Below are 22,679 nucleotides of genomic sequence, written 5' to 3' on the forward strand. Positions count from 1 at the left end.
ACTATTTGGTGGCCGATAGACTACTCCTATCAGTGACTTTTTCGCCTTACTATTCCTGATTTCCACCCAAATGGATTCAACCTTATCCTCCATAGCACCGATGTCATCCCTTACTATTGCCCGGATGTCATCCTTAAATAACAGAGCAACACCACCTCCCTTACCATCCACTCTGTCCTTCCGAATAGTTTGATACCCTCGGATATTTAACTCCCAGTCGTGACCATCCTTTAACCATGTTTCAGTAATGGCCACTAAATCATAGTCATTTACGATGATTTGTGCCATCAACTCATTTACTTTATTCCGAATACTACGAGCATTCAGGTAAAGTACATTTATGTTGGTTTTTTATACCTCTGTTTTGAATCTTAACATCTCCAGTTTTATTCCTTTTGTTATTACTGGGCCTATTCACTGTGCTCCCCTCAGTCACTGTACCTTGTACTGTCGCCCTTATGGATTTCTGTCTATGTCTTCTCTGCCTTGCACTTTTCCCCTTACTTCCTTTTGTTTCTGTCCCTGTTTTACTACCTTCCAACTTCCAGCATTGGTTCCCATCCCCCTGCCACATTAGTTTAAACCCTCCCCAACAGCTCTAGAAAACACCCCCCCTAGGACATCGGTTCCAGTCCTGCCCAAGTGCAGACCGTCCGGTTTGTACTGGTCCCACCTCCCCCAGAACCGGTCCCAATGCCCCAGGAATTTGAATCCCTCCCTCTTGCACCATCTCTCGAGCCACGCATTCATCCTATCTATCCTGACATTCCTACTCTGACTAGCTCGTGGCACTGGTAGCAATCCTGAGATTACTACCTTTGAGGTCCTACTTTTTAGTTTAACTCCTAACTCCCTGAATTCCGCTTGTAGGACCTCATCCCGTTTTTTACCTATATCGTTGGTGCCTATGTGCACCACGACAGCTGGCTGTTCACCCTCCCCCCCCCAGAATGTCCTGCAGCCGCTCCGAGACATCCTTGACCCTTGCACCAGGGAGGCAACATACCATCCTGGAGTCTCGATTGCGTCCACAGAACCGCCTGTCTATTCCCCTTACGATCGAGTCCCCTATCACTATAGCCCTGCCATTTTTCTTCCTGCCAATGATCCATTGGTCTCCCCTATCCGGAATATGTTATTCATGTGGTTCTTGTGTTACTACAGTCAAAGGTCATACATGGAATATAACCAACCAGGGATGAATAATGCACATTGAAAGATTTTCCCAAATTATTTGTACTGTGAGATCATGTTGACTTTCTCCGCCTTGATGTACAAGTTGCACTCGGCCAAATTTAATTAATTCCTTCCCAAAAGGATGGTAATAAATAAGTAGAAGTTATGATGAAGAAAACACAGGTTCAAATATGACTTTAAGATTGATAACTTTAAAGCAAAGTGATCGACACCTGAAATGGACTTTCAGGCAGAAGGGTAGAAGCGAAAACCATGGAATAATTTAACAAACAACAGATAGAGCAATGGGAGTGCAGAGTTGCTCTGGATGAATGAATTAACACAGGTTAGGCAGCCTTCCCCATACATAAGGAACTTGTAAACCATCACCGCATAGAACTTACATCTCAGAGGGTGGGGAAATAAATCAGATGCATCATGGGAAGTGACTGACGGAGTCAAATCATCTGCTGAAGACTGTGTTTCTTCCTCCTCTTCGCCAGAAAGAAGATCTTTAGCGATTTGTTCCTGTCAACAAAGGCAGGGGTTTATCATTTATGTAAACTTAGTTATTCAGCAGTTTTGCAGGAAGACCTGAACAACATTCAGACACAGGCTGGTAACAGGCAAGTAACATTTGCACCACCCAAATAGATGGCAATAGCCATCTCCCAACAAGAAAAAGTCTAACCACCTTCAGTAACATCAATGACATTAACATCATAGAACTCCCCATCACCAACATCTTGAGTGTCACCATGGACCAAACATTTAACTGGACCAGCCACAATCCTGGCTTGGGTCACTGTCTGTGCGGAGTCTGCACATTCTCCCAGTGTCTGTATGGGTTTCCTCTGGGTGCTCCGGTTTCCTCCCCCAAGTCTAGAAAGACGCGCTTGTTCGGTGAATTGGGCATTCTGAATTCTCCCTTTGTGTACCCAAACAGGCGCTGGAGTGTGGCGACTAGGGGATTTTCACAGTAACTTCATTGCAGTGTTCGTGTAAGCCTACTTGTGACACTAATAAAGATTATAAATACTATGACCACAAGAACAAGTCAGATATTCTGTGTTGAGTGACTGATCTCTCAACTCCAAAGCCTTTCCACCATTTAAAAGGCACAAATTATGAACATGATGGAATACAGGTCTGACACTCAAGAAATTCAATACAAAGCAGCCTGCACAACTGGCAGTCCGTCCACCAACATTCTCCCCCTCCGCCATCAGATCTGCAGCGTGTACTATCAACAAGTTGCACTGCAGCAACTCACCCAGGCTCTTTCAAAGCACCTTCCAAACCAGTGACTTCTACCATCTTATCAGGACAAGGGCACAGAGTGTATATAGAACACGGCCACCTGTAAATTTTCCTCCTAGCCACACACCATTCTAACAATGAAATGCATCAAATATATCAAAATGCTGGTGCTCTCTCCCTAACAACACTGGAGGAACACCTTCACCACATGGACTGTAGCAGTTCAGGACGCCTATTCAACACAACCTTCCAAAGAGTAATTAAGGATAGGTAACAATTACTGGCTTTGACAGAGGCTCCCACATTCTGCAGATGAATAAAAAAAATTACAAATGTACTTTATAATTTACTGTGACGAATGATGAAAACATGTCACCACCATACATTTTTCCTTGATTACTTGGAGAGAAACAGCCTTTGTAAATAAGGCACAATTTGAAATGCCATGTTGGAAAGTTTAATTTAGTGGAATTTGTTGAACTTGATACCAATTGTGCAATAAACTGGCATTCCTCCTTGCCGATCCCTCAATCACGCAAGCCAAAATATTGCTGGGACCAAACTACCAGATAGCAAAACAAGGAAACACAAGGCATTAAGTCAGAAGAAAAAAAGTGCAAGAGGTTAACGGAACGTCAATCGCAAGACTAACCAAACTAACTGCCAGACATGAAGCACTTAGGGCTTCCTTTTTTGATGAAAGGTGGCTGGATCCTATGCAAGTCTAAAAAATAGAACCACTACCAAAGTGTGACACCTGAAAGATGGGTTCATATTTTAAGTCTTCACCGTCAAAACTATTCTATCCGCTGTTAATTTTCAGCACTTCCTTGGTGTGCACACCTCCCAAACACAGAATTCTATTTTTTTTTTTAAATCATTTGACGTGCAGGTTACATTTTCCAGCCGGTTGCTATTTTCAACATAATAAGACAACTGAGAAATGATTGTCCGGCATTTCTGGCATTTAGGCAGACTCCAAGAAACATGTGAAATGGTGTTTCTCAAAAAAAGTAGGAAATGGTGTAAATTGTCAAGTAAGGCCTTGCATTCCCACTGCAGATTTAAAAGGAAACCATGGTGACGACATGAAAAGTTGATGTCAAAACAGTAGAGCTGTTGGACGAGAAGTGGCAGAGAAACTACAGGTTCCTTTTTGTTAAAGGTGGGGATTTGGTGCAGTCAGCAGCTTCACCTGCAAATGCCGTTCCACATTAATCAGGCATGGAATCTACGATCAAAAATGTTGAAGAGTTTGATCATGGTATGTGAACTTTAATTGTGCCCATAATACAAAAACACTCTTTCTGGTCAGTGATCCAGATTTTCTCAGCGAATAAAAAACTTCACCGTCCATTTCCATCATCGCTTCGAACCAGGTGAGAATTCTCCGTCAGCCGACACGGAATCGGGAAAGGCGACAGGGCGGAGAATGGCGGGTGAGCTGAATATCGTGGCCGGCGCCGGGAATCCGACAGAATTCCATGCTCCGGTGTCTTGACAGCAGCATCAGTGCGCTCTCCTCCGCACGTACAATAAACGGTGTTTATTTTTTTTTAGAAATTTAGAGTACCCAATTATTATTTTTTTCCAATTAAGGGGCAATTTAGCATGCCCAATCCACCTAACCTGCACATCTTTGGGTTGTGAGGGTGAAACCCACGCAGATGTGGGGAGAATGTGCAAACTCCACACGGACAGTGACCCGGGGCCGGGATTCGAACCCGGGTACTCAGCGCCGCAGTCCCAATACTATCCACTGCGCCACATGCCGCCCTGGTGTTGGCATATCATGAGCGGCCCTGACCCGGAATTTTTCTGGGCATCGGTGATACTCCACCTCCGCCAGGAGTGGCTGCTGAGGGAGACAGAGGGGGCACGAAAAGTGTCCAACATCATCGATGGTGTGCTGACAGTTGTGCCGTTGGCCGGAGGGGCTTCTGCCAGGACTGGGGGGGGATTAGCCAGGAGGTAGGCCATGCCATCGGGACGGATGAGCACGGAACAGCATTGCCGCAGTCTGAAAGGCAGCCATGCCGCGGACAGTCCACTCTGAACTTACTGCCACGGGTCGTACGGTTGTCCCCCCCCCAGTACCCTCTGGCCCCAGCCAACCCATTAAAAGGATGGGCAACCAGTGTCATCTTGTTTGCAGGAATGTGTGGGGGCAGTGCAGTGCTAATACGTGGCTGCAGCTTGTCAGCCTCTCGAGTGCCAATCCCGACCCCAGCTAATCCAACACTGTTTTTCATTGTTATCACTCATGTTCCATGTGGCGCCGGTGCTAACCCATTAACGGTTCCGGAATTGCGGAAGTGTAAATAAATGTTGCCATCAATTGCTGACTGCTTTAAAAAGAATGAAAAAAACTTTTCAGCAATGATTACCTTATCCAGAGTCATATCCGGCAAGTTATCGGCAAGCTCACTGGGTGAGCTGCCTTCGCTTTCATGTTCCGAGATTGGGTCAGATGCTTCATAACCATAAAGTGCTAAAAGTTCTTCGAAAGGCACATCACTTTCCTGTATAATGAAATTAAAATAAGCATTCATGAATCACTGTAAAAGGATGAAACGACAAAAGGCAAGACTAGATGAAATCACATCACTCGCCTTGACTGACAATTTTGTTAAATACACCCTATACTTAATTTAAATTATTTGCTGCCTATATTTTAACTATGAATCCCATTTGTTTGTTACTAGCTGAATTCATTTCTGGAGTGCAGCAGCATTGGTGTGTTGTAAATGGACTAGCAATCCAGAGGTCTGGACTAAAGATTCAGAGAATGAGTTCAAATATACGGCAGCTGGGCATTTAATTTCAGATACTTAAATAAATCTGGAATTATAATATCAATAATGATGATCATAGAACTACCAGTATAGCACAAAAACCCAGCAAGGGCAGCAGGGTAGCATGGTGGTTAGCATAAATGCTTCACAGCTCCAGGGTCCCAGGTTCGATTCCCGGCTGGGTCACTGTCTGTGTGGAGTCTGCACGTCCTCCCCCTGTGTGCGCGGGTTTCCTCCGGGTGCTCCGGTTTCCTCCCACAGTCCAAAGATGTGCGGGTTAGGTGGATTGGCCATGCTAAATTTCCCGTAGTGTCCTAATAAAAGTAAGGTTAAGGGGGGGTTGTTGGGTTACAGGTATAGGGTGGATACGTGGGTTTGAGTAGGGTGATCATGGCTCGGCACAACATTGAGGGCCGAAGGGCCTGTTCTGTGCTGTACTGTTCTATGTTCTATGTTCACCAATATCCTGGAACAACAAACGCCGTCCTTACCCTGTCATGGCCTATATGTGACTCCAGACTGACAACAATGTGGCTGATTCTTAACTGCCTCTTGAAATGACCCAGCAAGCCATTCAGCTGTAACTCACGGGCAATTAGGAATTGACAATAGATGCTGACCGTGCCAGCCAAACCCAACTCTCATGAATGAATGAAAAATAACTTATTGGGTGTTTCAATTATTCAGAGTACACTTTAGTTGTATGCCAGTAGTTGGATTGGCTGACTGCAGTGCTGAACATCTAGGAGATTCTTCTACCTGCCTCCAGTTACCAAAGAAATACATTGTTTTAACATTCAACAAATTCTGCAGTTCATCTATCTGTACCAAATCTGTCCAGTAGCTACAAATGATTCCGGGGGGGGGGGAGAGAGAGAGAGATGGCAGATGATTGGAAACAAAGATGGTGGCCCTGATGCAACTAAATGGGAACATAGTCCCATAGTGAGTGCGTTTAGCCGCATGTTTCCCAGCTCTGGCAGTGCCGAGAAACACATGGCTACACAACACCATTCGCGTTAAATAAGGGGCCTCAGCAGGGAACGCACAGTCGAGGCCACACATAGTCCCCGTTTTTGGCACGGAGGAGCTCCGCTCGCCAGAACTCCTCAGTGTAGTGACAGATTGGGACGCCATTTTTAAATGGCCCTAAAGCAATCCCCAACGCACTATGGGTCCCCGGTATCCCCCCCCGCACCTCCCCAACCCCCGCACAGGGCACCCCAGTCCAATCGCCAGCACTCGGAAAATGCCACCTTGGCAGTGCCAAACTGGTACCCTGGCAGTGCCCCAGTCAGTGCCAGGCTGGCACCCAGGTGGTTCTGCCAGGATGCCTGGCTGGCACTGCCAGGGTGCTCAGATGGCACCAACAGTGCCAGGGTGCCACCCTGCCCAAAGCGCATAACCTGGGAGACCCCCACGAGTGCCATTCCGTCTGGTCGCCGTTTGTGCAGACCAGTACTGAACGCCACTCGCCCGAGGTCTCGGAGGCGAAGAAGATTGATCAAACGCCACGAGTGATTAAAAAGTGATCCCGCCTGCAATGGGCGGGATTTACATCACAGGGTCTCAGGAGATCATTTTGGATCTCACAAAGCGTTGCGAGCCGGGTTAATCCCGGGAATGGGGTCTCCCAGCTTTTATCGTTACGCTGCGCCACGGAGAGCTGCCTTTCGTGCGCAATGTGGCCGTTGGATTGCGCCCGAAATGTTACAACCATTTTGAGAGTCACACAGATGACACTCACACACATCTAGTTACTGAACAAAATCACAATAAGGCTTATACTGTAGGTCATTCAGAATTTAAAAGTTTTAAATTTTTTTTACATGAATTTACCCTTTCCAGATCCTCAAATGATTTATCGGCCTCCGGCGTCTCCTCCTCTTCCTGAGGTTGATAATTGTGAGACAGGATATCGGCCAAATTGAATCTGTGACCTGCTGAGCCCATTGAGCCAGCTTAAAAGACAAAAAAGCAAATTTAACATTACGTATTCTCTTGCACACATTAGTACAGCCTAAAAAGAAATAACAATTGAGTGAGAGTTAGGAACAAATAGACATCAAGCAGTAATCTTTAAAAAAAAAGTTAACAGATTAAAAACGAAAAATTCTCTGTATATACGTTTTGATAGTTCTAAGCAATCATAAAAATACTATTTAACATTTATACCAATGTAATAACCAATCACTCATTCTAATGTGAAACGGTATTTTAGTTTCTAGGAAACATCATGACATTTAGTTACTATCCTTTTGTGACCTCCAAGGCTTTCATTCAGGTACCCGGTTAAAGTCCAACAGGTTTGTTTCGAATCACTAGCCTTCACTGCTCCGAAAGCTAGTGATTTGAAACAAACCTGGTGGACTTTAACCTGATGTTGTAAGACTTCTTACTGTGCTCACCCCAGTCCAACACCAGCATTTCCACATTCAGGTACCCAGTACAAGCTGATGCAAATTCTAGGCTAATTATTATTGGACACGGCTCAGCTCCTGTCCATGGGAGCATTTACTTGTGGTCTATGAATGTTCTGCTGAAAACGTCTGCAGAACTTTTCAGGATTCCCCTGAGCAATTAAACTTGTTTCTCTTCCGAAGTGTACATCAGAACTGAAGAGCACTTTGGAAAGTTCTGAAGGGTCATTTTGGGCGGCACGGCGGCGCAGTGGTTAGCACTGCTGCCTCATGGCGGCAAGGACCCGGGTTCGATCCCGGCCCCGGGTCGTTGTCCGTATGGAGTTTGCACATTATCCCGAGTCTGCACGTGTCTCCCCCTCCCCCCAACACATAAAGATGGTAAGGTGGATTGGCCACGCTAAATTGGTCATTCTAAATTTATTTTAAAAGACAAAAGGTGTACACTAGTAAATATCGAACTTTTATTAGACTGCACCTGGAATATTGCATGCAGTTCTGTTCACCATATTATAAAGAGGATATAGAAGCACTGGAGAGGGTACAGAGAAGAGTTACAAGAATTTACCTGAAATGCATATCGTATACATATCAGGAAAGCATGAACAGGCTGGATTTCTCTTCTCTTAAAAAAGGCTCAAAGGTGACCTAATAGAGATTATTGAAAGGTTTTGTTAGGGTGGATACAGAGACAAATGTTCCCATTTGTGGGGAAGAGCATAACTAAAAGCCATCGACATAAGATCAACATAAGTCCAAGGAATCTAACAGGGAATTCAGGGCTGTGAGACTGTGGAACTTGCTACCACAGGGAGTGGTTGCAGCAAATAGTATAAGTGCACTTATGAGGAAGCTAGGCAAACATGAGGGGGGAATAGAGGGTTATGATGAGGATTTAGATGAGAAAAAAGGGAGGTAGCTTAAGTGGAGCTTAAACACTGGCTGTTTCGGCCAAGTTGCCTGTTTCTGTTTGTTTATGCAATGTAATCCATGTAAAGCGATTAATAGGGTTGCATTTGCGTCACTGAAGAAGGTGGATTGAAAAAGGTAAATGCTTTAAAAGGATAGAAGAATAAACATGCTGAAGGGAAGCAAATGTTTTCTGGACTGTTGTGAAAGAGAAATCATGCTTGGCTAATGATTGGTGTTCTTTTACAGAAAGTAACAAGCAACATGGACAGACGAGAACCTGTGGATGTGTTGTACTTAGATTTCTACAAATGGCAGAGCAGGCTCAAGGAACCTACTCCTAATTCATGCTTTCTTACACACTTTTCCTATGTGTGTGGGCACAACACGGGCGGCATGGTAGCACAGTGGTTAGCACGGTTGCTTCACAGCACCAGGGTCCCAGGTTCGATTCTCAGCGTGGGTCACTTGTCTGTGCAGAGTCTGCACGTTCTCCCCGTGTCAGCGTGGGCTTCCTCCGGGTGCTCTGGTTTCCTCCCACCAGTCCCGAAAGACGTGCTGTTAGGTAATTTGGACATTCTGAATTCTCGCTCCGTGTACCCAAACAGGCGCCAGAATGTGATGACTAGGGGCTTTACACAGTAACTTCATTGCTCTCTTAATGTCAGATTACTTGTGACAATAAAGATTATGTGGACTAGGGAAGTAAGGAAACCTACGTGGAGATTAAATTTCTATGTGTGCTGCACTCGCTTAGAAATTTGAAACTGTGATATTATGAAGTACTTTTACAATCTTAGAATTGCTCACTCCACTTTAGTATGTTTATTCTTGCTAACATGTGTCCTTTTAGAAGCATCTACCTTTCGCAGTTAATTTCAGCAGCAAACCTATGGATATGCTGTACTCAGATAACTCCACATCCCAACCTACCATCAAGAGCCATCAACTCCCTTGTTAGTCACGGACCTCGACCTCTACCTTAAAAATATTTAATGATCCTGCCGTCACCACTCTCTGGGGAAGAGTGTTCCAAAGACTCTTGATCCTCAGAAAAAAAAAATCTCCTCCTCCCTGTCTTAAATGGGAGATCCCTGATTTTTAAACACTGTGGCCCCAGTTCTTGTCTCTCCCATAAGGGGAAAACACCCTTTCAACATCCACTCTTTCAAGTCCCCTCACAATCTTGTAAAAAAAATTAATTTAGAATACCCAATTTTTTTTTTTTTACCCCACTTATGGGGCAATTTAGCGTAGCCAATCCACCTACACTGCACATCTTTTTGGGTTGGGAGGGTGAGATCCACGCAGACACGGGGGAGAATGTGCAAACTCCACACGGAGTGATCCAGGGCCGGGATCAAACCCGGCTCCTCGACGCGTGAGGCAGCAGTGCTGCCCCTTCCCCTCACAATTTTATCTGTTTCAAAAAAGTCACCACTCATTCTTCTAATCTCAAATCGATACAGACCCAACCTATCCAACATTTGATCATAAGATAACCGCTGCTCCATTCCAGTTATCAGTCGAGTGGTCCTTCTCAGTACTGCTTCGAACACGTTTATATCCTTTCTTAAATAAGTAGGCCACAACAGTACACAGTACTCCAGATGTGGTCTCATCAACTGTATCTAAACATTCCTAATGTTATATTCCATTCCCTTGCAATAAATGACAACATTCCATTTGCCTTCCTAATCACTTGCTGTATCTGCATACTAATGTTTTGTCACTCATGTAGCAAGACACCAAGATCCCGCTGTACCTCAGAATTCTGTAATCTCACTCCATTAAAAAATATGCTGCTTTTTTCTATTCTTCCTGCTAAAGTGGATAAGTTCACATTGCCCCGCATTATACAACTGCCAAGTGTTTGCTCATTCCCTTAACCTACTTGTATCCCTTTGCAGCTTCCTTATACTCTCTTCACAATTTACATTCCTATCTTTGTATCATCAGCAAATTTAACAACCATACATTTAGTCCCTTCAATAGTTGAGCCTGCAACACTGATCCTTGTGGCACTCTACTTATCACATCTTGCCAACCGGAAAATGGCCTATTTATGCCAACTCGCTGTTTCCAATTAGCTAACCAATCCATTATCCATGCTAATATTTACCCAAGACACCACTAAATTTAATTTTGCATAGTTGATGTGATACTTTGTCAAATGTCGTCTGGACATCCAAGTACTGCACATCCCCAGGTTCCCATTATCCACGTTGTTTGGTAATTCCTCAAAGAACGCCAAGAATTTAGTCAAATATGATTTCCCTTTCACAAATCCATGTTGTTTCTGGCTGATTGCATTGGGATTTATGATGTCCCTTGCTATAACCTCTTTAACATATTCCACAATGTTCTCTATGACAGATATTAAGCTAACTGGCTTGTAGTTCCCTGCTTTCTGTCTCCCTGCTTTAAAATCCCTACAGTGCAAGAGTCCATATGGCCCATTGAGTCTGCACTGACCCTCTGAAAGATAACCCTACCTAGGCTCACTCCCCCACCCTATCCCCGTTACCCCATCTAACCGTTGGGCACTAAGGAGCGATTTAGCATGGCCAATCCACCCAAGCTGCATATCTTTGGACTGTGGGAGGAAACCGGAGCACCAGAGGAAACCCACGTATAAACGGGGAGAATATAAAAAGTCCATACAGACAGTCACCCAACAGGAATCACATTTGCTATTTTCCGATCTGATGGGACATTTCCAAAATCTGCGAATTCCAGGACTTGGTTATTCATGTCAATTACATGAATCTGTGATTAAATTGTCACTTGGTCCACTGTCTTTTCAATATTAAGCATCGGACAACATTCTCCCATGTGTGGACACTCAATAAATATCTTCATCTTCTGACTGTGCACTGCACCGTTCTGGACTCAATGATTTTAACAACTTTGGGTCAAACCTCTGCCTCCATCTTGTACTGTGTGCTTTTTTGTCTTTTTCTTTTGCTGGGTCAGTCTTCGTCTTGTTCCTTTTATTGCTTCATGCTGCTTTCAGATGGTTTTAACGCAGCAATTCACACTTCATGTGGGCACAACCTTTGTTTCTTTACTATATCCATTACCACTCCCTTAGGCTCTAGCATCATAAAATCTTTTTGTTATTCTCCCCTGGCCCCCACCCAACCACACACCTCTTTTGGTCTATCTTCCTGCCCCCTCCCATTGGCTTCATTTTGATCTTTCCTCAATTCTGCTGAAACATTAACCCCAGTTTCTCTCTACAGATGTTGCCGGACTTGCTGAGTTTCCATCTTTTTTTCTTATTTCAGATCTCCACCACCCACAGTAATTTTCTATTGTACAAATATAAATCACTGTTCTACCTTCATGAACGTTATCAAGCATTAGGTTATAATAAATAAGCGGCACGGTAGCACAGTGGTTAGCACTGTGGCTTCACAGCGCCAGGGTTCCAGGTTCGATTCCCGGCTGGGTCACTGTCTGTGTGGAATCTGCACGTTCTCTCCCCGTGTCTGCGTGGGTTTCCTCCGGGTGCTCCGGTTTTCTCCCACAGTCCAAAGATGTGCAGGTTAGGTGGATTGGCCATGATAAATTGCCCTTAGTGACCAAAAAAAAGGTTAGGAGGGGTTATGGGATAGGATGGAAGTGAGGGCTTAAGTGGGTCGGTGCAGACTCGATGGGCTGAATGGCCTCCTTCTGCACTGTATGTTCTAAATGCATGTTCATTGACTTTCCTCATAGTAATCCCAAGAGAACCAATTTAGCTCCAACTGTTTGTTGCCATCAGTCACCTGGTGGAGGATTTTATTTTATTTTTTCACAGGATGTGGGCATCGCTTGCTAGGCTGGCATTTATTGCCCATCCCTAATTGCCCTCAAAAACAGGATGGTGAGTTGCCTTCAACCGCTGCGATCCATGTAGTGTAGATACACCCACAGTGTTATTAGAAACGGAATTCCAGGATATTGACCAAATGACAGTGAAGGATCATCATCTTGATATTATTCTGTAGTTGCTGCCGGGGTGGTGGCACAGTGGTTATCACTGCTGCTTCACAGTGCCAGGGACCCGGGTTCGAACCCGACCTTGAGTGTGCGTCTTGAGGAGTTTGTACGCTCTCCCCGTGTCTGCGTAGGTTTCCTCTGGGTGCTCCGGTTTCCTCCCACTGTCCAAAAATGTGCAGTTTTGGTGGATTAGCCATGTTAAACTGCCCCTTTGTGTCCAAAGGTTTGGTGGGGTTACTGGGATAGAGTAGGTCAAGGTAGGGTGCTCTTTCAGAGGGTCGAGGGCCAAATGGCCTTCTTCTACACTGTAGGGATTCTATGATGGCTATGTCTACTTCGGCATTCATTAGGATAGCTGCATCTTTATCTGAAGGATGTGATGGTGATCTTGGTAGAACTATGGAGTTTTGTATCTTCTAGTTCACTTGTTGTTGCCTTGAGGAGTAACAGATGATGTTCTTACAGCATGCCAGTTGAACTATAGCATTCTAGGACTAGATACTCTCCTCCCCAGTACTCCAAGCACCAGGACGACTTTGGCAAAAGCTATGAGCAACATCTTCTGACTTCTGAGAATGGTACTTTGTCTTTCTTACCTTCTGCAACCTATCACAGCACTCCGTAGTGGACGATCCCATTCGCCTTCCATCGTCTCTTGCCTGCTGCCAAGACTGCTGATTGTCCCCAAGGGGTTCCATTCTCACCTATCTTAAGACGGACAAAGTGCGTCCAGCGATGACTTCTCTTTCCCACATCCCATCACCTCCACAGGCCTCTCCTTTGCCTTATTTACATGGCATAGTTCAGTCTCAAGAGTGCAGAATCCATGTGTGCTGTTCATGACACCCAGCTCTACTTCTCCACTATTTCCCTCGACTCCACAACCATTTCTGTGTTGCCAATCTCCCTACTCTACATCAAGTTCTGGATCAGCCAGAAAACTGAAGCCAATATTTTCAACGTCCATCAGTCGCTGGTCACTGACTCCTTCCCTTTCCCTACCAACTCTTCAGATTGAACCAGTTCTCAAATCCATGTCAACCAATAGCAGAGCTTAAATCTCACATTACATCCTCCACCAGCACTACCACCTCCATACAGCTGCCCACTTCTGTGCCACCTCACTCTTGTTACTGAAATTCTTATCCTTAACACCAATCAGACTCCAATTTCTATCTCAGTGGGAGCGCACAGGGTCAGTTTGCTTTGGGGCGCTAAGACTGAGAGAGTGACGTGCAGCATGACGGGTATAAATAACTGAAGTTAGATGGCTCTGTGATAAACCGGAAAACAGAACGATGCACTCCTTCAGAGTGAACAACAACAACCCTGGAATTCAACAGAATTTGGGGGGGAAATTGGATTACTTAAACTAAGATTTTGGAAAATTTCAGCTGAGCAAAATCAGCTTAAAGTTATTGGGAAAGGTTATAACTTTACAATAATACTCCTCTTCATACTGATCATGAATAACATGGACAGTGGGATACCATAAAAAAAAACGTGACTATTACCCCCACCTCTATTTGTTACTTAGTGTAGATTCCAGAGGCAGAGTAACTCCACAGATACTCTCAGGCTTCTGAAAGGTTTAAACGCTATCGTAACAATGAGGCATTCCCTAGAAGTGACATCATCAAAAGCGACTGGCAGGAATAGAAAGTCCCTATTCCAGAGTCTCTTATCAGCAAGTGTCTGTTATATCAAAATAAATAAATGGCTAAAATATAATAGGGGAATTATTTGAAGGAAAAGTGAATTTCAACAACCCTTACTAAGGCACAACTGTTCTTAAACAATGAATATACTGTACCTCCTCCAGACTGAAGCACGTTTTCTAAGGAACATAGATTCTGTGTTCGATATAACACCACACGTGGACTCTGTCTCCCAACAGAGGCCTAAAAGAACAAAATGGAAAACAATTAGCTTTGGCCAAAACAGAAACTAGTTACAGTCTTTAGGAGGGTATTAGTCCAGATTTTGCAACCAGCATTGAAGTGGCGCGCAAGATGCTGATCGCGCAAGATGCTGATCTCGATGGAAGCTGCCCATGAAGATGTAGGAATCTTTGCCTTGGTTTTCCCCTTTCCCAATGGCAGTTTGAATCTGGCTACAAGACAAGGGGACATCTTGACGTCAGTGATGTCAGCAATGAGGTAGGTAAGCAGCGCTGAAAAGTTAAAAATATTTGATATCCTTTGCTTCTAACTTCAATTTCCAGATAGCAAAATAAATTGTTTTAGCATTAAACCAAAGATAAACTTTAAAAAAAAATTAAATGCTGAACTTACTCTGGAGAAATTTGGCACTCCTCAAATAAAATTTGCTTCTGAGGACCAATGTGGGTGTTTAGCGGTACATAGTTAAAAACCCAGTTACATCCTATTCATCAAGGTGTAATTGCTTCAAGGGTTTTTGCAATGAGAGTAAAAGTGTTAAGGATGGAAATTCTGTCAATTCACAGGATTTCCCATTGATTGCAGTCTGATGGGAACTTCAACAAGCCTCTGGAGAAGCACAAAAGTCACTGACAGCGATTTATGAATTTCCACGGTATTCCGTGCTTCTGCAGACTTTCAAAGCTGCTGTCAGTTTCAATGGAGCGACGGCAACGAACGCTGACTGTCTCACTGTTATTACCATCCCAAAATCTGGTCAACATCCATTTTGTACCTCAAAAATTTTCAATATATGATTATAAAACTTTTGTTCCTAAATACAGATATTTAAGGACTAATTTACACATTTAAATCAGCGTTGAGGAAGAGAGCTTCCACATTTAAGAGTAATCTTTAAGATTGCCAAAGTAGCACACAATGAAGTTGAATCAGCTGAGTAGCTCAATAGCGTAGGAGGGGAGAAAGAAATGTGCCTCAATTTGATTTAGCAAAGATACTCCGAAACCTTAAAGAGTCCCATCCTTGGATTTTCAACATATTGGGTCTGGTCTGCATACAATTTCTAAAAGTTATTCCATTCTTACCTATCGAATGGTTTTGCTTCCTGCTCTATGTTATCAATCCTTGGTCCCTTCTTACTTCTCATCTACATGCTGCGCCTTGGCGACATCATCTGAAAACACAATTCCAGGTTCTTCATGTTTGCGGATGACAGACTCGACACCACCTTTCTCGACCCCTCCGCTGCTTCTAATTTTTTAGACTGCTTGTATCCAGGACTGGAAAGAGCTGAAATGTCCTCTCATTAAATGTCAGTGAGGCAGAACCATCATCTTTGGTCCCTGAGCAAATTCCGTTCCCCAGGTACCGGCACCGTCCCTCTCCCTGGCGACTATCTGATGGTGAACCAGACCGTTTGTAACCTTGGTGGCAGATTTGACTCTGATCTGAGCTTCCAAACGTGGCAATCATACCATCATCAAGAGCGCTTACTTCCATCGCCATATCATCACCCAACTCTGGTCAGCCCAGCTCACCTGCTGCTGAAACCTTCATCCATGCTTTTGTTACCATTAGATTTGAATACTCCCAACGTTTTCCCAGCTAGCCATCTATCTACCACCCTTAACAAACTTGGGCTCATCCAAATCCCTGCTGCCCATATCCTAACTCGCAGCCGGCCCCATTCGCTAATCACCCCTGTGTTTGCTGACCTACATAGATATTGGCCGATTGGGAGCCAGATTTTAAAACTCATTCTTGTTTTCGGATCCCTTCATGGTCTTGTCCCTCCCCAGCCCTACAACGGTCAGAGATCTCGGTGATCCTCCAAATCTGGCCATTTACACATCCCTGACTTTAATCAATCCACATGGGTAGCCACGTAGGCCTTCAGCACGGAAATTCCCTTCCGGAATCTCTTTGCCTCTCTAGCTTCATTAAAACGTTCTTATAGCCTCCCGCTTTACATATACATAGATTCATGGAAGATTGGAGCAGGAGGAGGTCTTTTGGCCCTTCGAGCCTGCTCCGCCATTTATCATGATCATGGCTGATCATCCAACTCAATAGCCTAATCCTGCTTTCTCCCCATTGCCTTTAATCCTATTCCGCCCCCCCCCCCCCCCCCCCCCCCAGTGCTATATCTACCCGCCTCTTGAATATATTCAATGATTTGGCATCAACTACTTCCTGTGGTAATGAATTCCACAGGCTCACCACTCTTTTGGTGAAGAAATGTCTCCTTATCTCTGTCCGAAATGGTTTACCCTGAATCCTCAGACTGTGACCCCTGGTTCTGGACACACCCATCATTGGTAACATCCTCCCTGCATCCACCCTTTCGAGTCCAGTTAGAATTGTATAAGTCTCTATGAGATCCCCCTTCACTCTTCTGAACTCCAGCGAGAACAACCCTAACCTAGTCAATCGCTCCTCATATGACAGTCCCGCCATCCCTGGAATCAGTCTGGTAAACCTTTGCTGCACTTCCTAGAGAGCATCCTTCCTCAGAAAAGGAGACCAAAACTGCACACAATATTCTAGATGTGGCCTCACCAAGGCCCTGTATAATTGCAGCAACACATCCCTGCTTCTGTACTCGAAACCTCTCGCAATGAAGGCCAACATACCATTAGCCTTCTTTACCGCCTGCTGCACCTGCATGCTTATCTTCAGCGACTGGTGCACAAGGACACCCAGGTCCCGCTACACACTCCCCTCTCCCAATTTACAACCTTCAGGTAGTAATCTGCCTTCCTGTTTTTGCTTCCAAAGTGAACACTTATCCAAATTATACTGCATCTGCCATTGATTTGCCCACTCGCCCAACCTGTCCAGATCATGCTGTAGGATCCCTGCATCCTCGTCACAGTTCACCCTCCCACCCAACTTGGTATCATCTGCAAACTTTGAGATGTTACATTTTGTTCCCTCATCCAAATTGTCCCAGCACCGATCCCTTTGGCACCCCACTAATTACTGCCTGCCAATTTAGCCAAGCCTTTGACCATTGGCCTTATATCTCATGTGGCTTGGTGTTAAATTTTGTTTGATAGCGCTCCCATGAAGCACCTTGGTAAGTTTTACTATGATAAAAGGTGCTATATAAATGCAAGTAGTCGTTGTTGTCCAGATACCAATGCATTTCCACACAATGTGCAAAATGAAACATTTCAGTATTAAAATTTGAAATCATGGGAGATAGAAACAACGTCTGGTTACTTGGTTACAGAGTGCATCTAGTTGCAGCTCCAGAGGGCTACGAGCTGCTACTTAAAGGCATGCTCCTAATAGCTGGAAAAGGGTTGAAATAACTTGCCACTTAATACCACTCAGAACCAACAACTTGTGTATCATACATGTGATTGTATTTGTGACAGTTCTTGCACAGCAAATTGCAAACCAACATTAATATCAGATTAATTTCAATCAGAGAACTGGCTATTTAAAATTGTAGTAGCCCATCATATTTTCTTTTAATCAACACAGGTAACAGGATGCTCAAAAAGTCACACCTGCGGTCCTTTCTACATCTCCCTTCAACATCCCTATAAATGCACAGACATAACATTACTACATATTCCAAAAGTTACTGTAAATAACGAGTCTTAAATGACAGAGAAATCAAGCATCATAATAACTATTGAGAAGTTACGTTGGGAGTTTGTTGGGATTTATTTGTAATTTTGCAAAAACATAAAGATAAAACTCTGCATTCCCGAGATGTCCAGAGGTCCACACGGAATAACAGGTCTCAGTTTGACAAAGTAAAGTGAGGATAAAAATACATCTTAAACAACTGTAGCTAACCCCATATATGTTTTTTTAAAAGCAAATCTGAACACATATGTGGCAATGTATTTACTGCACACCTACTTTGGAAAGTGATGAATTTACCCATGTTACTCATGATAACACGATTCATCTAAGCAAGATTGAAATAATTTATATGCAATTATTGTACAAAATGAAATTCAAATGCTGGAGTGTGCAGCATGCTGTGACTTTGGAGTTTTCTTTGTGCAGCTACCGGCAGGGAATGAAACACTGCCACATAAGTAGCAAATTAGAGGGAAGGAAACTGTAAGGAGAAGTACTTACCCCATAGCTGTCCAGCAGCGACAGGTTCTACCTTTGCAGAGTGATTGCTCCACATAGATCTCAAATAACCAGCATTTTGTGGTTGAAAAGGTATCCACTGACATCAAGCAAAAAGATCCTATGGTGCACACCATCTGCAGTTTTCAGTTCCGTGGTCTGTCGTTAGACAATTGGGAACGCCATTCTCGTTCTGAAAATTGGTTCCTGTCGAGATTTGTTCTGAACACAATAGAACACCGGTCAAAGACCACTCAAGTTTAAAATGGGTGGCAAATGTTGAGCCGAGGAACGCCTCCTTTAGGTATCCGACACGAGGCAAGCTAGCACCATGGTTGTGAGTTTCTGAAGCAAACCGTTTTCCCCCCCTCTGCATCTATCAGGGATACAACCCAGTTGCTTGATTGCAAAGAGTTTGAGCGCAGGCTGCTACAACTGTGATTTAAAGGATTCCCTCAGAGCAACGAGAAAATGGAAAGGACATAGACTTCAAAAGGAAACATATGCACGGGTAAGGAGAAAGATCTAGCACACTGACAATGGGCCAAATGCCCTCATTCTGTGCAGTAAGATTCCATGATTCTATGACAGTTTGACACTAACTTTACAAATAATGCACCATGACATGGTATAAGAGCTAACATTCCTCTAAGACAGAGGAACCTAAACATATTATCAGACCCATCATTATTTTTTTTTTAAATTACAAAATGACTGAAGCATGCCTTTAATCAGAGTGCTATTCTGACCCTTGCACCATTGAGGAGAGTTTCAATCAGAAAAATTCAGCAATCACAACATGTTTTAAAAAAATTCATTGGAAGTGGCCACTGTATTCATCTGTTCAAACATACTGGTTCATAAAGTTGGCCAGGTAAGATAAAGTAGTCCTAACAAATCAAATTCAGCATTACAGACATGGTTCCGAGTTAATTGCCAAAAATATCTTAAAATAATCCTCTATTTAACAGGCAGAAAAAAGGAATCACTGTTTTATTATGTTATCAAAATACATGCAATGCTAAATTAGCTTTGAAGTGTGACAAGTCTGCATTATACATTTTATAAATCAAACTAATTCTATAATGAACACCAAATAACAAGTTCCACTCCAAGTCATACACCGTGCTACTTGGCAATATACTGCTATTCCTTAATTGCTGCTGAACGGAGCCTTGGAATTTCCCACCTAAGCTATTAAGGAAGCAGAGCTTCAAGGGGACTCACAACTTCTCAGGTTAACTGGGGTTGGACAATAAATAGTAACATGCCAGGGTCACCCACATCCAGGCAACATCTTTTTTTCCAAATGAATCCCTTTCCCAATTTCACTCAATAGCATCTTCCTCTCCATGTTCCAGTTTTAGATTGCATTACTGTATTTAGGCATGGTGAAGTTTCCCCAATTAGCTTCACTGGGAGCACAAAGACCGCAGACTCCATTTGTTGCCCAAATAATTTGCCAGAAGGAAAAGCATTATGAGGACACCAGTCAAAGGTTGACTGAGAAACTTGCAGTTCTGATTGTGGTATTGCCCATCATTAATAAAGCCTGCTATAACAGCTTAATATACACAAGAACTAGGAGCAGGAGTAGGCCATCCGGCCCCCCGAGCCTGCTCCGCCATTCAACGAGACCATGACTGATCTTTTTTGGACTCCGCTCCACTTTCCAGCCCAAACTCCATAACCCTTAATCCCTTTATTCTTCAAAAAACGATCTTTATCTTAAAAACATTTAATGAAGGAGGCTCAACTGAAATAAAATGAATGAAATGAAATTGCTTATTGTCACAAGTAGGCTTCAAATGAAGTTACTGTGAAAAGCCCCTAGTCGCCACATTCCGGCGCCTGTTCGGGGAGGCTGGTACAGGTATTGAACCGTGCTGCTGGCCTGCCTTTGTCTGCTTTCAAAGCCAGCGATTTAGCCCTGTGCTAAACCAGCCCCATCTTCACTGGGCAAGGGATTCCACAGATTGACAACCCTTTGGGCGAAGACTTTCCTCCTCAGCTCAGTCCTAAATCTGCTTCCCCTTATTTTCAGGCTATGTCCCCTAGTTCTGCTTTCACCCGCCAGTGGAAACAACCTGCCCGCATCTATCCTATCTATTCCCTTCATAATTTTATATGTTTCTATAAGATCCCCCCCCGCATCCTTTTAAATTCCAACGAGCACAGTCCCACTCTACTCAACCTCTCCTCATAATCCAACCTCTTCAGCTCTGGGATTAACCTAGTGAATCTCCTCGGCACACCCTCCAGCGCCAGTATGTCCTTTCTCAGGTAAGGAGACCAAAACTGAACACAATATTCCAGGCCTCTAACACCGTATACAATTGCAGCATAACCTGCCTAGTCTTAAACTCCATCCCTCTAGAAATGAAGGACAAAACTCCATTTGCCTTCTTAATCACCTGTTGCACCTATAAACCAACTTTTTATATACGTCAGACAAATACTCCGAAGGAAGTGAAACGAAAAAAATGCTAATGGCCTTTTAGAAATAAAATTGTATGTTACAAAAAATAATTAAACATACCATGGCAAGGACAGAAGCTGATGCGGGAAACAGTTTGCTTGCACCTAATCAAGGTGTGTCTCAGTTGTCACTGATCCTACATTTGAAGAATTCTCTCTTGTATACTGTATAATGGTAGAGCATTGTCTGAAACAAGTACTTAATTCTATCTCCTGATTCAACTGCCTTGAAAGAGGAAGCAATAGTTGATTAACAGCCACCCTAGTCTGGATATTGGAAAGCTGTGCAGAACTAATGATAAAAACCATATTAGTCATATTGTAATTTAATTGCATGCACTGTTACATACTTGGGAAAAATTAATGTTGAAGAACAAGTAACACCATACAATTTGTTACTTCGTTAACATGTCCTTAGACACTGACTTTGCACAAGTAACTTCACACAATTAAATACAAAAAATGGGAAAATGTACTTCATCCACTCTGTTCCTCAGAGCAAGAACTCACTGAAGACTACCTACCACATGAAGAGCACCATACCCAAGCACCAAATGTCACCAGAGATACACATAGTATGATAGAAGACTAGTAATTTTGAGGAGAAAGCTTACAAGTAAGGCAAAGTGATAAAGATATTGCAGCAGTGATAGTTTGAGGGTCCTCTGCTATTCCGTTTGACGCACGCACCAACAGGGCTCCACTACAATAGTAATCAGATATAAGGAAAATTTAAAAAAATTGCAGACATGACCAGTCACCTGCATTTGCCCTTAAATGGATGCATTATAAATCGATCCAACTGAAAACAACAAATCTATCAGCAGAATCTATTACACAAGTGACGATTTATGCTGGCCAATTCGTTATCTTTGTTCACTTTTCTGATGAATCAACAGATCTGCACAACCTTTCTTCCTCCGTCGCCCACCATTTCTGCATCTTTTGTTTCCTTGTTCTGTCATCTGGACTTGAAACGTTAGCTCTTTTCTCTCCCTGCTGGACCTGCTGAGATTTTCCAGGTTTTTCTCTTTGGTTTCAGATTCCAGCATCCACAGTAATTTGCTTTTATTCAAAGAAAATAAAACAGATGACAAGAAATAGAATCAAAAAGGACAGAACAAGGAAACAAAAGATGCAGAAATGGTGGGTGAAGGAGGAAGAAAGGTTGTACAGATCTGTCGATTCATCATATCAAAACATCCTAAAGGTGTTTTACCACATTTTTCCCCCAGTGAAATCACATAGGCAAGGATGAAAGCAAACTTGCAGGTGCAACATCACGATACATGATGATCTGTTTGGTTACTTTCTTAAAATGTTAGCTAAAACGGAGAACTTCCTGATCTCCCTCAAATGGTCCCATGGAATTGTTGTCTAGTTAACACAGGTGGAGTATTGGATCCAAAAGTAGTGCTCTATCAATTCAGATTATATGCACAAAGAACTCTGTACCGTGACTGCACCAACTGGGCCAAATTGAAAATGAATAAAGGGATACGATCCCAATATAAACTCCACTTACTTCCGGTGACTGTGGTTTAGGTAGTTCACAGCTGGCTGGTCAAGGGTCAGTCATTCTCTATTGCTGCTTAATCCACTCTGTGAAGCAACGGGGCTTCCCAATACATGTGCATTCAGAAGCTGTGCCA

At 43.5% G+C, this 22,679-nt stretch overlaps 1 protein-coding gene across 11 annotated transcripts in view; it reads right to left on the reverse strand.

Moving 5' to 3' along the window:
* The window catches only part of LOC119952854 (mesoderm induction early response protein 2-like), a 94,620-nt gene that overhangs the window by 66,208 nt on the left and 5,733 nt on the right, over nt 1–22,679 (reverse strand). For 5 of the 11 annotated variants that reach the window (XM_038776404.1, XM_038776412.1, XM_038776403.1 and 2 more), the window contains exons 2-5: nt 14,361–14,448; nt 7,071–7,192; nt 4,824–4,958; nt 1,581–1,704 (exon numbers count right to left, since the gene is read on the reverse strand). In XM_038776404.1, coding sequence (XP_038632332.1) covers nt 1,581–1,704; nt 4,824–4,958; nt 7,071–7,192; nt 14,361–14,448 — 469 coding nt within the window. Of the gene's footprint in view, nt 1–1,580; nt 1,705–4,823; nt 4,959–7,060; nt 7,193–8,219; nt 8,300–14,360; nt 14,449–15,533; nt 15,623–18,552; nt 18,772–21,088; nt 21,231–22,679 lie in introns of those variants that run through there. The other 6 variants (XM_038776408.1, XM_038776409.1, XM_038776407.1 and 3 more) reach the window with 6 other exon arrangements.

This window comes from Scyliorhinus canicula, chromosome 18 (genome assembly GCF_902713615.1).
Source record: "Scyliorhinus canicula chromosome 18, sScyCan1.1, whole genome shotgun sequence".
In the NCBI taxonomy this organism is placed as follows: Eukaryota; Metazoa; Chordata; class Chondrichthyes; order Carcharhiniformes; family Scyliorhinidae; genus Scyliorhinus; species Scyliorhinus canicula.